At 42.4% G+C, this 17541-nt stretch overlaps 1 protein-coding gene across 1 annotated transcript; it reads right to left on the bottom strand.

Moving 5' to 3' along the window:
* Positions 1–1744: 1744 nt before the first annotated feature.
* On the bottom strand, positions 1745–16785 carry LOC110269698 (uncharacterized). The gene is made up of 10 exons (XM_088495838.1): positions 16323–16785; positions 11981–12011; positions 11663–11895; positions 11012–11580; positions 10225–10947; positions 9865–10050; positions 9334–9690; positions 8441–9105; positions 7504–8266; positions 1745–1780 (listed from the first exon to the last, which is right to left on the bottom strand). Exons 1-10 carry the CDS (start codon positions 16783–16785, stop codon positions 1745–1747), a joined length of 4026 nt encoding a protein of 1341 aa, XP_088351964.1.
* Positions 16786–17541: the final 756 nt, after the last annotated feature.

The raw sequence follows: 17541 nt of genomic DNA, 5'->3' as shown, positions 1-17541 counted from the left end.
GCCTGCGTAACCCTCGGGTCAGAGAATGCGGCGCACCCATATGGTACGGGTGGATGGCTCTCAATGTTGGAGGGTGTTAGCGCGATGGCGACTCCTACAGCAGGAGGCCAAGCTCCGTCGGTGTCTCGTCCTGGAGGCGGTGGGGTCAAGCTAGGGTCGCTGGGACTGTTAACTTGTACCTCAGGCAGGAAGTCTCGAAGGGTTGGGATGGGGATCGATCGAACTGAAACGGGAGAAGAGGAGCGGGGGAACGGATCTGGTGGCGTTGATGCGAGGGGAACATTGGAGATGGATGGTGGGTTGGTGGCGATCCTCTCTGGTGGGGGAACGGAATCGGCGGTGGCTTGTGCTTGAACTGATGCTGGCTGCCATACGGCTATAATGTGCAGTCAGATGGAAGGGGATGGACTAACTCTGGGAGACCCGCGTGTGGAACTAACGTTGAATGGTGGTGGGTTAGGAGAGCGGTGGAATGGTCCGGAAGAAGAAGAGGGTTTTGCGGAGGATAATGGCACAGGGGGCTATAGGGGGATTGTAGATCCTACACCGAGGGATACGGGGGAAGCTTCAGCGGATTTGTGGAATGACCCCTGTGATGTAGGGAGCGAAGCCGAGCCGGAAACGTCCAATAACAAAAGGGCAGCTGAAATGCAAGAAAACCGGGAAGCATGGAAGCTTGCCGTGGAATCTGGAGCTGTGCAGTATGATGAGGAAGATGACATAATGGCAATACTGCAGGCACAGAACGAGGCACTTGCGCAGAAGAAAAAACAGGCTAAGAAGAAGGAGAAAGCACGAAGGAGTAGACCGAAAAATCAGAAAAAGGTGTGTATAAGTGCTTTAAAATGATTTTTAGTTCCTGGAATATTAGGGGGTTGGCGGGAGTTGGTAAACTGAGCATGCTGAAGAACTTTCGGAAAAAATTTAAATTACATATGCTAGGCTTGATAGAGACAAAGAAAGAGGTTGTGACAAACTTTGATATAGTGCAACTGTGGGGTAATGGTGCTGTTAAATGGGAGTCTGTTGGGTCGGTTGGTACTTCAGGAGGCCTGTTATTGATGTGGGATGAAACGGTATTTAAGATGAATAATTGCTATAAAGGAGGTCATTGGTTGTGTGTGGAGGGTGTGTTGCTTAAAAATAATTTTTCTTGTGCTTTTTGCCTAGTTTATGGTCCGCATGATAGGGCGGAAAAGCTTGTTATGTGAGAAGAGTTGAGCTTCCTATCTGGGTTATGTCAAGTCCCGTTTTGCTACCTGGGGGATTTCAATGAGATAACTCATATGGAGGAGAGGAAGGGAGCTAATTCTTTGACGGTGTCTGCAGCAGAGTTTAAATCATGGATCTAGGATATGGAACTAGTGGACTTAGCAATCACTGATCGTTTGTTCACCTGGTTCAGAGGGCAATCATGCAGTCGAATTGGTAGGGTTTTGGTTAGTTTAGAGTGGTTAGAAGTGTTTCCTGAAACCAGGCTGTGTAACACCCTAATTAGCCTAAGCCTTACCAGCCTTACCTCGCGTCGTAAAGCCAAGGTCAATCAGAGATTACGACAGTTTTAAACTCATACATAATATATATATATATATAGAAAGAATAGTATAATCTAGAAGCCCGATGAAAGATATAGCTCAAAAACAGAATTTCGAAGCACAAACATACTAACGGAGCTACTAGCTTAAGGCATAAGAAACAGAGAAGATATAACAAAAGATAAGTATATAATATCATAGGGAACTAGTCACGACTCGCGGAGTTTAAGCTGGCTAGCCATATGCTGATATACAAAACCATACAATGAAAACAGCTTATACAAGTTTTGTTCTCTCAAATACATGCCTCTAGGCAAAACAAAATACAAAAGGAGAGATGTATAAACAAAATAAACCAAAAAGAACTCCAAAATGATCCAAGATTCTCCGCTCCTGTCACCAACCAAAGCAACTCACTGAGGTGGGTTGCGACCTGCATCTGAAAAACACAACAACAATATGGTATGAGAACCGGCGGTTCTCAGTATGGTAACAGTTCCCAGTGATATAGGATATAAGACCCCGGGACGCCAAAGGCAATCCTAAGCTTCATATCAATCACAAGATTCAACTTAAAGCATTCTAAAACATTTAAGCATAATATACCAACTTGACTTAAATAAACCAGGTTATCTATCTTAAGGGATTTCTATTCTAACCAAACACCGTTGTCCCACAGCCTTCACCAACCGATCCTCCATGCGATTCCATCTTCCGCAACACCCGTCATGGTTATTATGCTTTTATCCGCTAGGACAAATCTCGCCGTCGACCTTTTTAGTGGTGGTAGCTTCAATACCCGGTAGACGGAGAGAGGCATGATGCTAACACATGCTCCGAGGTCACACATAAAATCTACGAATTGAACTCCATTGACGGTGCAAGTGACCATACAAGGGCCCGGATCATCACACTTCTCGGGCAATGCTCCCATTAAAGCGGAAATAGAACTCCCCAATGGGATGATTTCCAATTCAAGAATTCTATCCTTGTTCATGCATAGATCTTTAAGGAATTTTGCATATCTAGGAACTTGATGGATAGCATCAAAGAGGGGGATGGTTACTTCAACTTTCTTGAACATTTCTACCATTTTGGGGTCGAGTTCTATGCGCTTCCTAGCTTTCTTTGCAAGTGTTGGAAATGGGAGTGGTTGAGCAATTTCTTCTTCCAAGGTTCTTTTAGTCTTGGGGGTCTCTTTTGTTGGTTGAGTTTCATCCTCAACTATGACTTGTGGTGTCTCCTTTTCCACTACCTCTTCTATATCTATTCTCTCCTCCTCTTGAGTGATTGTGATGGGATTTGAATCCTTTGCTCCCTTCTCTTTTAATTGTGTTCCGGATCTCAAGGTGATGGCATTGATGCCCCCCTTAGGATTGGGTTGAGGTTGAGAGGGAATGACGCTTTGGATTGGGGGTTGAGGAGTGGGATTTGATGATGTGTCCATTCGTGCAAGAAGAGCTTGTAGTGTAGAGGTGAGGCCGGTGAGACCGGAAGCAAGTGTGTTTTGTAGTTCTTTTTGGCCTTGGATGATGGTCCGGAGTGTTTCATCTTGGTTGGAGGGGGCGGTTGGATATGTGAGTTGAGGAGCTTGTGATTGGTTGGGTGGTGGTCTTTGATGTGGTGGTTGGTATGTTTGGTAGTTTCTTTGTGAGTTTTGTTGGTTGTATGGTGGGTTGTGTTGGTTGTATGGTGGCCGATTTTGTGAATTGTTGTTCCATCTTTGATACACATCTCCATTATAGTCCTCATCACCTACAACATAGTTGTAATCACACTCATAGCCAAAATGAGAATTCATAATGGAAAGAGAAAACAAAAATCAAAAGATAATGGAAAATAAGAGAAATAAAATTCTACAACTAGCAAATAAAGCAAAAAGCAAGATATTCACACTATTCACATATGTACAATGACCAATAACATAACACCATTGCAATTCCCCGGCAACGGCGCCATTTTGATAAACAAAATTTATCATGCCGATATAGAATTCAATAATGGATATAATCGTGAGTATAGTCTAATCAACATTCAAACTTCGCATCAAACAATCTTACAATCTATAACCGAGAGTACTAGTCCCCCGAGTCGTCCTCCCTTGGAATTGCTAGAGCATGCATCTTATTGATTAGGAAGCCTTGTTGTGGTTCTTTTGAAGGTTTAGCAAAATCAATGACAAACAAGCAATCAATTTTTTTAGAAGACTTGGCCTAGGGTTGGCATTAGAAATTCTATCCTTATAGTCCCTTCAATGATGACAACAATTAGGCCTTGCTTCATTTAGTCAACCCCTAGGTATAGAGGAAAGTCAAATGAGAGTAACTAACTTGAGTCACAAGTCCTAGTTTTCACCTTAGGGAAATCTAGCTTTAGTGAACTCCAAGTCAATTAGCAATTTCTAATTCCAAATCAACAATTGACATAAACTATTCAACTCTTTCTAATGACCCAAACCCTATGCCAAGTAAGAAACTTTTACTCCATAACTAATGTTGGCATTTTATCAAACAATTGATGAGCAAGGATAAAAGGCATAGTAAAAATGAGAAGGAAGTAGAATTGAAAGTGCTTCAACACAAGGAACTAACAACAATTAACAAAGAACAACAATGGAAATGAACTTCTCAAGAAATTGAAGAAAATCCAAAACTACAAAGTTGAATCTAGGATCTATGAGGATTGAGCAATTACAAGCACTAATTGAAATTGGAGAAGAAGATCTATAACATGAATAAGTAAATTGAGAATTGCAATGGATCTCACCAAAGTGTGATGGAAAATTTAGAAAAATGGATGAAGATGAACCCTCATGAGAGCTTAGAATCTCCCTCTCTCTCTCTCTCTACCCAAGAGTGTAACTAACAATAGAAAAAAAAATCTAGAACCATCTAAAAATGAGCCAAAAGTTCTTAACCCTTCAACCCTTGGTCTTCTTAAGCTCTTCCCGCCAAGGCACTTCCCCCAAGATGAGATCTCCAACTGTCTCCACGCCTAGGTCACGTGACTTCTAAAAAAAATCATGTTCGAGCATCGGCGCGCACGCGCAAAGCACGCGTGCGCGCCACTGGGGCATCTTGCAATGTGAGCGGAGGCGCAGCGTACGCGTGCGCGCCCATGGGGGGTTGTGGCCTAGCCGCTACACAAGCCGGCTCGTGGCTTGGGTTCTGGCTTTGACTCCTAGCTGCGCAATCCACGCGGGCGCGCCAAGTACGCGCACGCGCCCTTGCTGAAGTTTCCAAAGCTCAATTTCTCATGCTCCTTTCCTTCGCGCCCATTCTCCTTCCATCTTCCGGTTCATCCCTGCCCTATATTCTGAAACCACTTAACACACAGGTCACGGCATCGAATGGCACCAAGAGAAGATTAGAAATGTATCTAATTTAGTGCAAAATAGGCATGTTTTCATCCATGAGGCAAAAGTTAGGAAAGGAACACAAAGTCTTGTATTTTCATATGAAAAGCGTGTGGAATCATTGATAAAACCCCTGAAATCGATACAAGATAAACCCTCAAAATGGGGTTTATCAAACCCCCGAGATATAGTGCCCGGATCACTGTCCAGGTACCGGCGCCTGCTCGCCCTATAGATCCGAAGGGATGCGGGCGGGATATTCTTGCCTCAGACCTCACATCTCAACGTAAGCGGGATTAACCACCGTCCCTGCCAGGCGCATAGCGTCTCAAAATATCATGTAAAAATATTATTTCAATGGTTTTCAAAAGTATTTTCAGCATACATAGATCCATCACTTAAATCCGAGTCCCCGACTCATCTCAACCACTGTCCCTTTATAACTCAGTTTCCAAATACCAAAAGTCTATCATTCCTCATCTCATATACCAATCATCCTTCACCTAACGTCAAACCATTCTCAGCACGCCAGAAACCTAGGCCTCCGTTTTCTAATTTACCTTAAAATCATGTACTAGAACCCTTAATTTATATCCCATGTTCTAATACTCAAAACTAGGCCCAATCGTCTTAAAATGCTGTTATAGAAGCTTAAAACCTTGTTGAAAAGGCAAAATAGTTGAAAACAAATAAAGTTTTGAGAAACAGGACGTGTGCACCCGCACATATCAGAAGTAATGAAATTCTGCAACTTTGGAAAATTTCAGATTTTTAACACCAACTTTGAATGATCATAACTTCCTCTACCAAATTCCAATTTTTTACAAACTTTATATCGATTCGAACAGTTTTCAATAAGCTTTAATGCTAAACTAATTTCAATAGATTTTGAAAACCATGGCATAAGTTATGATTAGACAAAGTTCACCAAAAGTCAACTTTTACCAAGACTCACAAGAATCTCAATTTACCAACTTTCATAACCCAATCCAACCAAAACCACATCAATTCTATCACATATCAGAATTTACCATTTTCCATATCCAATTTACCACTCCACCATATATAATCATCAATTCTCACTATCAAATACATAATAATACCCTTACTAACCATCATCATTATTAATTTCAACATCAAACTCCAATATCATACTATCAACATCAATATAACCATTTATCAACAATCCCAACACTCACCTTCAATTACCAAAAATATCAATATTTATCATCCATTATCAACCACATCAACAAACCCTCATCAACATATAAATCATACATCCCTCATCAACCTGTATAATCATTAAATTCCAACAACATTATTCATCATCAATCATTAAATACCAACAACCTCATCAACAACACTAATCATCAATACTCATTAACACCAACAATTCCCCATAATCATCCTTAATCACAATATTCCAAGGATACCAACAATTAACATCAATTTACACATAATCATTCATACACCAACAACATTCAATCCTATCTTAGGGTCAACTAGCCTAAGTGTCCATGAATATTATATACTGCATAGAGGAAACCGAAACCATACCTTGGCCGATTCCCTTTATGCACCCAAACTCAAAATGAGCACCAACAAGCATCCAACCACAATCCAAGCTTTCAAATCCACTCCAACAAGCACAAATAAGTTCCAAAAGCTCCCAAAGCCACAATAATCAAACTATATACATATAAATCACCACAAATCAACCTAGGGTTCAACATAAGCATAATCTCACAAGGGTTTAAGAGCTTTTACCTTTCCCAACAGATTTGATAACACAAATTCAAAGCTAAGCAAGGATTAGAGCAAAGCTAAATATCCAAAATCACAAAAACCCATTTAACCCAAAACTCTAATAAAACCCGAAATTTTGAAGAGAGAAACTGGGAAGATTTCGTGATTACCTTGAGGGTTTCTTGGGTGGGTTTTGTAGAGCTCTTCACAAGGAACGCGTAGCCGCAAACGGTGCGGCGATCGGAACTCCGTAGCTCAAGATATGAGCTTTGGAAGTTTGAAGTGAATAGTAACAATGGTGAAAAGCTCTCACCTCTCTCCTCACTTCAGCTGCTGTTGTGTTTAGGTTATGAGGGTGAAAGTGGATGAAATGGGTTCATTTAAGTATATTTATATGTTGGGCTTGGGCCCAACTTGGGCCCGGTCCAATCTGTTAGCGTTTTTAGCCCGTTTGGCCTAACTTCAGGCCAAATCTTTAAATTAAAGCCCGGTTTTCCATTTCTAATGTTTTTCTAAGGTTTTTTTACGGTTTTCACTTTTCTCGTGCGGTACCAGGCAGACTTGAACCGGTTCAACCGGTTCAACTGTCGGTTCGCAATTTTTCACGGTTTTTCGTAGAAAGCACATTTTCTGACTCAGAAAGACTCACTGAGTCCAAAAATCACCTTTAAATTCCCAAATTCTCTCTCTAACTTTTTAGAATCTAATTTGGGCAATTAATCACTTAATTAACCGGTTGATTAGTTGCGCTTCTTACATTCTCCCCACCAAATAAGAAATTTTGCCCTCAAAATTTGAATTACCTGAGAAAAGCTCGGGATAATCCTTTCGCATCTCAGGCTCCAATTCCCAAGTGTGCTCTTCTACTCCTGCTCGCTCCCAAGCAACTTTAACCAATGGGACATCCTTTCCTCCCAGCTTCTTCACACTAGTGTCATCGATCCTCACTGGTGTCACTTGGAGAGTCAAGTTCTCTTTCAACTTGACCGATTTAGGCTCCAACACATGAGCCGCATTCGACGTGTATTTACGGAGCTGTGACACGTGGAATACGTCATGCAAGTTAGACAGATGAGGTGGCAAAGCTACTTGATATGCCACCGGCCCGAATCTCTTCAAAACCTCAAACGGTCCTATATATCTTGGGTTCAACTTCTTGGTCTTGATTGCTCTTCCAATCCCAGTTGTCGGTGTAACCCTAAGGAATATGTGTTCTCCCACTTCAAACTCTAAGGGTTTCCTTCTCTGATCCGCATAACTCTTCTGTCGACTTTGGCCAGTTAAAATCCTTGCACGAATCTTCTTAATGTTCTCAGTAGTCTCTGCTATCAAATCTGGACCCAAAACACTTACTTCTCCAAATTCATACCAACAAAGTGGAGACTGACACTTTTGTCCATACAAAGCCTCATACGGAGCCATCCCAATGCTTGCATGAAAGCTATTGTTATATGCGAACTCCACCAATGGCATGTAACGATCCCAACTCCCGGGTTGATCCAACACACATGCTCTCAGCATATCTTCCAACGTTTGAATAGTCCTTTCCGATTGTCCATTTGTTTGTGGATGATACGCCGTACTAAGACATAGCTTCGTACCGAAAGCTCTTTGGAAAGCTCCCCAAAACCTTGATGTGAATCAGGGATCACGGTCCGATACTATGCTTGACGGCACACCATGCAACCTCACTATCTCCTTGATGTATAATCTTGCCAATTCCTCCATAGAACAGTTTAGTCAGATAGGCAGAAAATGAGCGGATTTGGTTAAGCGATCTACGATCACCCAAATCGCATCAAACCCCGACCTAGTCCTCGGTAAACCGGTAACAAAATCCATAGCAATTCCTTCCCACTTCCACTGAGGAATCTCAAGTGGTTGTAGCATTCCTGACGGTTTTTGATGTTCTATCTTCACTTTCTGGTAGGTCAAACATTTGGATACCACTGTAGCTACACCACCCTTCATCCCCGGCCACCAAAATATCTTCTTCAAGTCATAATACATCTTCGTGCTCCCGGGATAAATAGAAAACCCACTGTTGTGAGCCTCCAACAGCAAGTCTCGCCTCAAACTCCCAACATCTGGTATGCAAATCCTTCCCTTGTATCTCCATAACCCTTCATCATCCTTAGTGAATTCTTCGCGTCTCTTATCACCAACTGGTTGAAACAATTGCTGAAACTTCTGCTCATCTTGATGCGCCCTTTGTATTTTTGATTTAAACGTGCTTGAAATCTGTAACTGGTTCAAACAAGCTCTTCTGGCAACTTCACTAATATCCAGCTTAAGATCTACAAACTTATCCACTAGTTCTTCTTCCTTGATTCTCATCCAAGCAATTGTTAAAGATTTCCGACTCAAAGCGTCTGCTACCACGTTCGCCTTTCCAGGGTGATAACTCAACTCGAAATAATAATCTTTAAGCAACTCCATCCACCTTCTCTGGCGCATATTTAGCTCTTTCTGATCAAAGATGTACTTGAGACTCTTATGATCAGAAAAGACGCTAAACCTTACTCCGTATAAGTGGTGTCTCCAAATCTTCAATGCAAACACAATTGCCGCTAATTCCAAGTCATGAATGGGGTAATTCACCTCATGCGGTCTCAGCTGACGCGATGCGTAAGCCACCACATTCCGGTGTTGCATCAACACGCAACCCAAACCCTTCAAAGAAGCCTCACAATATACCTCAAACGGTTCACGCGGTTCCGGTAGGATTAGAACAGGTGCTGAAGTTAATCTCTGCTTTAACGTTTGAAAACTTTCTTCGCACTCTGACGTCCACTCGAACGGCACTTCTTTCCTTGTCAACTTTGTCATTGGTAGCGCAATCCGGGAAAATCCTTCGATAAATCTCCGGTAATATCCGGCTAAACCCAAAAAGCTTCTGACTTCCGTCACAGTCGTCGGTCTTTCCCATTCCATCACCGCTTCTACTTTAGAAGGATCTACAGCTATTCCTCCCTTACTTACCACGTGGCCTAAGAACTTTACTTCCTCCTTCCAGAACTCGCACTTTGACAACTTAGCGTACAACTTCCGCTCCTTTAAGATTTGCAGTACAATTCTCAAGTGTTCCTCATGCTCCTTTACCGTCTTAGAGTAAACTAAGATGTCATCTATGAAAACCACCACGAATTTGTCCAAAAAGGGACGAAACACTCTGTTCATGTAATCCATGAAAATAGTAGGTGCATTCGTTAACCCAAAAGACATTACCGCAAACTCGTAGTGTCCATAGCGTGTTCTAAAGGCAGTCTTAGGGATATCATCTTCCTTCACTCTTATCTGGTGGTAACCGGATCTCAAATCAATCTTGGAAAACACTCCAGCTCCTTGCAATTGATCCATCAAGTCATCTATCCTTGGCAGCGGGTACTTGTTCTTTACTGTCACTTTATTCAACTGTCGGTAATCCACACACAAATGCATCCCTCCATCTTTCTTCTTCACCAATAAAACTGGCGCTCCCCATGGTGATACACTCGGTCGAATGAACCTCTTATTCAGAAGCTCTTCCAACTGAGTCTTTAGCTCTGCCAGCTCTATAAGAGCCATTCTATACGGTGCAATCGATACTGGTCTGGCTCCCGGCACCAATTCAATCGTAAACTCAATTTCCCTTTGAGGTGGGAACTCAGGGATATCTTCCGGGAACACTTCTGGAAAATCTCTAACCACCGGAATTTGATCTAAGTTCTGGGCATCGCCCAACGCATTAGCAGCCAACAGAATATAACCCTGACACTCCTCCCCACTATAATGCACCATTACAGAGTTCAGGTAATACCCCGTAGCTACCACTGCTCCATTTTCTCCTTCCGGCATAAACCGAATTGTCCGTTCAAAGCAATCCAACAAAATCCGGTTCTTCGACAACCAATCAAACCCCAAAATCATCTCCAGCCCCACCATTGGTAAACAGATCAAATCGTGTACAAAGTCTCTACCCTCAAGCTTGAAACCTACTTGTCTACAACCTGACCTAGTCATAACTGTTTGATGCGGAGTATGTACATGTAGATCAAAAGGTAACTCTGATACTTTCAAGCCTAATTCCTCAACTTTAGCAAATGAAATAAACGAATGCGAAGCTCCAGTATCATATAATGCAACTGAGGATTTATCACCAATTAGACATATACCTTTCATCAAAGGATCCGCCTTGGAAGCATCCTTGGCATTCACAGCAAAGACTCGACCTTGATGCTGACTCTGGCCCGCATTCTGATTCCTCCCACGAGGGCAATCCCTCGCAATGTGGCCAGGTAACCCACAGTTGAAGCAACCACCTAAACCAATCTTACATGAGTCATAAGGGTAAAACGTCTACAACGATCACAAGCTAAATCCGGAGAACTCTTACTCTGATTTCCTCTGCTTTAGCATACTGAAACTGATTCTGATTGTTCTTTCTGAAGCCCCCTTGGCCTTGAGGAGTATATCCCCCTCTTTTGAAGCTTTGTCCTCTAGGATGAAAATACTTGTCACGCCTACGACTAGAGCTCCCTCCATGAGTGTCCTTAGATGCCGCCACTGTCTTGGCATACTCCTCAACTACCCTTGCTTTGTTCACCAAGTCAGAGAAGACACGGATCTCCATAGGAGCCACAGCAGTCATAATGTTGTCCTTCAAGCCCCTTTGGTACTTAATGCACCTCCAGCTCTCGAAAGTCTCCAGGTCTCCCTGACATACCCGAGAAAACCTACAAAGCTCTTCGAACTTGTTGGTGTACTCTGCCACAGACATGGAACCTTGCTTCAGCTGCATTAGCTCCATCTGCTTTGCTTCCCTTGCAGACTCAGGAAAGTATTTATTGTAGAAAGCCGTTTGGAATACCTCCCATGGAATGTCGGCGTTCTGAAGCTGTAGCAAACGACACTCAACTTGCCACCAGGGCTGGGCCTCTCCCGCTAGCTGATAAGCGGCAAACTCTACATATTGATTTAGAGGAACATGCTGTGCTTGTAAAGCACGCTCTATAGCCTGGAACTCCTCCTGTGTTATCGCCGTTACCCTCAGCATTATCATTGGTATTCCCTTCGCCATTCCCATTTCCGTTGCCATTTCCAGTTGGTTGGCCCAATCTCTGCACTGCTTGCAGAGTCGCAGCAGCATTAGCTTCCATGGTGTTAGCGAGATTCGCCATCGCCGCCATGAATTCGGCGTGATTGTCAGCTAGTTGCTCATTCCTACTTCCCCGTGTACGCGTTCGACCTCGCCCGCGAGTAGCCATGTAGGATTCCTGTCTACACCAAACAATAGATATCAAGGTAATCAGTCTCAATATCAAAAGTTTAGTGCTTTAATTATCCCAAACAAGCACTCACAAACAAGCATGTTATGCATATATCAAATCGATAACCTAATAGCATCAAAGAAAAGACACACAGAGTATGCAATGAAGCACAATCGGTCCATCCCTCAGGCTCACGAGGACGAACCGCTCTGATACCACTAAGTGTAACACCCTAATTAGCCTAAGCCTTACCTCGCGTCGTAAAGCCAAGGTCAATCAGAGATTACGACAGTTCTAAACTCATACATAATATATATATATATATATATATATATATATATATATATATATATATATATAGAAAGAATAGTATAATCTAGAAGCCCGATGAAAGATATAGCTCAAAAACAGAATTTCGAAACACAAACGTACTAACGGAGCTACTAGCTTAAAGCATAAGAACAGAGAAGATATAACAAAAGATAAGTATATAATATCATAGGGAACTAGTCACGACTCGCGGAGTTTAAGCCGGCTAGCCATATGCTGATATACAAAACCATACAGTGAAAACAGCTTATACAAGTTTTATTCTCTCAAATACATGCCTCTAGGCAAAACAAAATACAAAAGGAGAGATGTATAAACAAAATAAACCAAAAAGAACTCCAAAATGATCCAAGATTCTCCTCTCCTGTCACCAACCAAAGCAACTCACTGAGGTGGGTTGCGACCTGCATCTGAAAAACACAACAACAATATGGTATGAGAACCGGCGGTTCTCAGTATGGTAACAGTTCCCAGTGATATAGGATATAAGACCCCGGGACGCCAAAGGCAATCCTAAGCTTCATATCAATCACAAGATTCAACTTAAAGCATTCTAAAACATTTAAGCATAATATACCAACTTGACTTAAATAAACCAGGTTATCTATCTTAAGGGATTTCTATTCTAACCAAACACCGCTGTCCCACAGCCTTCACCAACTGATCCTCCATGCGATCCCATCGCCACCGCCTTCCGAATCTCCTCAATCCCAGCAGAAAACACAGATAATGTTCAAAGCAAGTAAAGCACAAGTAGTAGCATATATGGCAAATAATTCAAATAGCAAGTAAGCATGTTATTCAATTAGGCAAACCATTACAAGTAGACAAAGCAAACAAGCAGATAGGAAATGCATATGATGAATGCCTACCCTACTGGCTGTGATATCACATTGTCGGTTCAACTGCCAACTCGACACATCTCCATGGAGACGTCGCCCTTCGGATTTCTCATATGGGAACCCTGATAAATGAAATTTATCATGCCGATATAGAATTCAATAATAGATATAATCGTAAGTATAGTCTAATCAACATTCAAACTTCGCATCAAACAATCTTACAATCTATAACCGAGAGTACTAGTCCCCCGAGTCGTCCTCCCTTGGAATTGCTAGAGCATGCATCTTATTGATTAGGAAGCCTTGTTGTGGTTCTTTTGAAGGTTTAGCAAAATCAATGACAAACAAGCAATCAATTTTTTTAGAAGACTTGGCCTAGGGTTGGCATTAGAAATCCTATCTTTATAGTCCCTTCAATGATGACAACAATTAGGCCTTGCTTCATTTAGTCAACCCCTAGGTATAGAGGAAAGTCAAATGAGAGTAACTAACTTGAGTCACAAGTCCTAGTTTTCACCTTAGGGAAATCTAGCTTTAGTGCACTCCAAGTCAATTAGCAATTTCTAATTCCAAATCAACAATTGACATAAACTATTCAACTCTTTCTAATGACCCAAACCCTATGCCAAGTAAGAAACTTTTACTCCATAACTAATGTTGGCATTTTATCAAACAACTGATGAGCAAGGATAAAAGGCATAGTAAAAATGAGAAGGAAGTAGAATTGAAAGTGCTTCAACACAAGGAACTAACAACAATTAACAAAGAACAACAATGGAAATGAACTTCTCAAGAAATTGAAGAAAATCCAAAACTACAAAGTTGAATCTAGGATCTATGAGGATTGAGCAATTACAAGCACTAATTGAAATTGGAAAAGAAGATCTATAACATGAACAAGTAAATTGAGAATTGCAATGGATCTCACCAAAGTGTGATGGAAAATTCAGAAAAATAGATGAAGATGAACCCTCATGAGAGCTTAGAATCTCCCTCTCTCTCTCTCTACCCAAGAGTGTAACTAACAATAGCAAAAAAAAATCTAGAACCATCTAAAAATGAGCCAAAAGTTCTTAACCCTTCAACCCTTGGTCTTCTTAAGCTCTTCCCGCCAAGGCACTTCCCCCAAGATGAGATCTCCAACTGTCTTCACGCCTAGGTCACGTGACTTCTAAAAAAAATCATGTTCGAGCATCGGCGCGCACGCGCAAAGCACGCGTGCGCGCCACTGGGGCATCTTGCAATGTGAGCGGAGGCGCAGCGTACGCGTGCGCGCCCATGGGGGGTTGTGGCCTAGCCGCTACACAAGCCGGCTCGTGGCTTGGCTTCTGGCTTTGACTCCTAGCTGCGCAATCCACGCGGGCGCGCCAAGTACGCGCACGCGCCCTTGCTGAAGTTTCCAAAGCTCAATTTCTCATGCTCCTTTCCTTCGCGCCCATTCTCCTTCCCTCTTCAGGTTCATCCCTGCCCTATATTCTGAAACCACTTAACACACAGGTCACGGCATCGAATGGCACCAAGAGAAGATTAGAAATGTATCTAATTTAGTGCAAAATAGGCATGTTTTCATCCATGAGGCAAAAGTTAGGAAAGGAACACAAAGTCTTGTATTTTCATATGAAAAGCGTGTGGAATCATTGATAAAACCCCTGAAATCGATACAAGATAAACCCTCAAAATGGGGTTTATCAACCTCCCCACACTTAGATTCTAGCATGTCCTCATGCTTAGAGAAATGCAAGAGAAACGCAAAAGACCGAAGGATCATAAAGGCATAAGACTCCTGAGGTGCAGCCTACTTACGTGAATGCAACTACGACTAGTGCTACCATCTACTTGGTTAGGAACAAATCAACCTTCCTAAGATATATGCAAGCATATAGGGCACGGTGGCGGTCAATATATGGGATTCACCAATTTTTGAGCATCAAGTGCAATATATGCAACTTTGCATGAAGCATGCTCGTGAGAGCCGGGAATCATGAATTAGAGCCATCGAACCCTCACCGGAAGTGTTTACACTCTATTCGCTCGAGTGTCTAGGGTTGATTCTCTCAATTTCCTCCTAATCATGCTTTCCAAGATTTGTTCCTCATCTAATCAATCAACATATATTTCCTGCATGCATACATCTATCATGAGGTCTTTTCTTTGGTTGTAATGGGGCTAGGGTTAAGGTAGGATGCATAAATGGTTAAGTGAGCTTGAAATTTGAATCTTTGATAAGCTTTAAGCTTTCCACCTAACCTATGACATCCTATACAATTGAGTTATATTCTAACTACCCATTCTTCACTTTTTCACATACTCATGTATTTTATTTTATTTTTTTTTCCATTTCACAATACTTATGCATTGATCTTATTAAGTTGCACTTTGCTTTAGGGCATTTTGTCCCCTTTTTATTTCTTTCTTTTCTTTTCCTTCTTCTCTTTTTTTTTCTTTCTTATTTCTAATTTTTTTTTCTTTCTTTTCATATTATCTTTTCTATTTTCTTCTTCATTTGTTTTTTTTTTCATTTTTTTTTTCTATCTACAAGAGCATCAATGCATAAGGTTTTACATCTGACCAATACATGAGTATGTACCCACTTCCCAAAAACTACCCCTTGTATTCCCCCAATGTCCCAAGGTTCCCACACTTGAATGCTACTCACACACACACTGGCCTAAGCTAATCAAAGATCCAAATGAGGACAATTATGGTTTTCCGCTTTAGGCTTGTAATGTGCTAATTTAAAGAACAAGTGGGTTAAGCGTAGGCTCAATTTTGGCTAACAAGGGAAGATAGAGGGTAAGGCTATTTGGTAGGTGGGCTAATGAAATGATGGCCTCAATCATATAAATACATGAATACACGGAATAATGGACATATAGACTCAAACAAAGCAAGGATTATACTCATAGAGAGGAAACAATTGCACACAAGAAGGAAAATAAGTGACTATACGATGTAGCCACAAAACAAGGCTCAAAGCTCACTAGCTTGTGTTCTTAACTCAAAATTCATGTTCCAAAATACAGTTCTTGAAGCAAGTTTGGCATCAAGATATTCAAAATTAGCAATGTCAATGTTGCCCCAAAGTATTAGTTTCCTAAGAGAGAGTTTCATTGTTCCAACCAAGTGACTTATCATGCAAATGATATCAAGGAAAAACTAATCATGCAACATATCCTACTACAAAGGAGTTTAGAAAACGAAAATTTATTTGGGTGTTACCTACGGAGATCGGTCGGCCGACCTCCCCACACTTAAAACTTAGCACGGTCCTCCGTGCTAGAGGTGATGCGCAATGGTTGGCAATGGCCGACCCCCAAGTGTCCTTCATCTCCGTTGTCATCGCTACTTCCGCTTGAAGTTGCGGTGGATGTGGAGATATCTGGTTCCTCCATAGGTGGGGTGACAATGCTCAGAAGTTTCTTCACGTGAGCATATCGGCGTTGGTTACGCCTCTCATAACGGTCCAACTTCTTGTGAAGGTCTTCAAGGCGTTGGGTGGCAGATTTTTGTGGCGTGAAAGATGTAGTGGTGTTGCGAGTAGGAGTGGGTAGTCCAATGTCCTTGGTGACTTCCGGAGGCTTGAGGCACCTCTTGGTCGGAATAATATCACCCTCGACCGGGATTGAGGTCCTCCTATCCTTAGCCTCTCGGTGGACGCCGGCTGCCGCCACTAATTCGGTCACCATAGCGGGGAATGGTAGATTTCCCTTGGCATGAATGCGCCCCATGGATTGGCGAATGGCATGCGAAATGTCGATCGGTTTCTCGGTTAAGATGCACCATATCAATAAGGCAAGCTCGGCGGTAATGGATGACCCATGAGTGCTTGGGAGCACGTAGTGAGCTAGAATTTGGGCCCATGCCGTGGCTTCTTGAGTGAGGTAGCGTGCATCTAAACCTTTTGGTCATTGCTTTATGGTCCCCCGAATCCAACATGCTTCGGGTGAAGCAATTACGCGGAGGACGGCGTTCCAATCGAACTCACGGTCAGCGCATGCTGTCAAGACTTCTTGATAGGCATCATATCCATCCGCTAACGGCCCAATCCCAAGGACTCCTCGGATGGCTTCCACTGTGATTGACACTTGCTTCCAGCGCACAAAGATTGATGTGAGAAGGGGTGAGTGGTAATTGGTGTAGAATTCCACCACCCACGATAAGTTGACCTCCTTGGGTTGCCTCAAGAGGAACCTCCATTGCCTCCGGTTAATGTGTGGCATCACTATCGGAGTGAGGTGAGCCGGTAGGACCAGAAGGGGCTCCGGATGATAATTCCTTTCAATCATCCTTGAGTAAACAAGTTCGCAGTAGCGGTTAGGGAACTTGTTTGGATCCTTCGGAGGGTTGTCCTTCTCTAGAACATCAACGGGGCCCTTAGCCTTCTTTAGGAGTGGCTTGGCCGTTAGTTCCTGGCGTGCGCTATTGGATGCTGGCTTCTTCGGGGCCTTCCCGTTGCTCTTTTTGATGACCATCCTGTGATAGTA

This window comes from Arachis ipaensis, chromosome B8 (genome assembly GCF_059453495.1).
Source record: "Arachis ipaensis isolate K30076 ecotype BB chromosome B8, ASM5945349v1, whole genome shotgun sequence".
Classification (NCBI taxonomy): Eukaryota; Viridiplantae; Streptophyta; class Magnoliopsida; order Fabales; family Fabaceae; genus Arachis; species Arachis ipaensis.
The sequence above is the reverse complement of the archived record's forward strand: the minus strand, read 5'-3'. Positions and strand labels throughout refer to the sequence as shown.

Coding starts and splice junctions, on each gene's coding strand:
- LOC110269698 (XM_088495838.1), bottom strand. CDS start 16,785: ATGGGGCGCATTCATGCCAAGGGAAATCTACCATTCCCCGCTATGGTG. Junction 11,896..11,980: donor GATATATGCATAACATGCTT/GTTTGTGAGTGC, acceptor TGTTTGGTGTAG/ACAGGAATCCTACATGGCTA. Junction 9,691..9,864: donor ATGGACACTACGAGTTTGCG/GTAATGTCTTTT, acceptor CAAATCTTAAAG/GAGCGGAAGTTGTACGCTAA.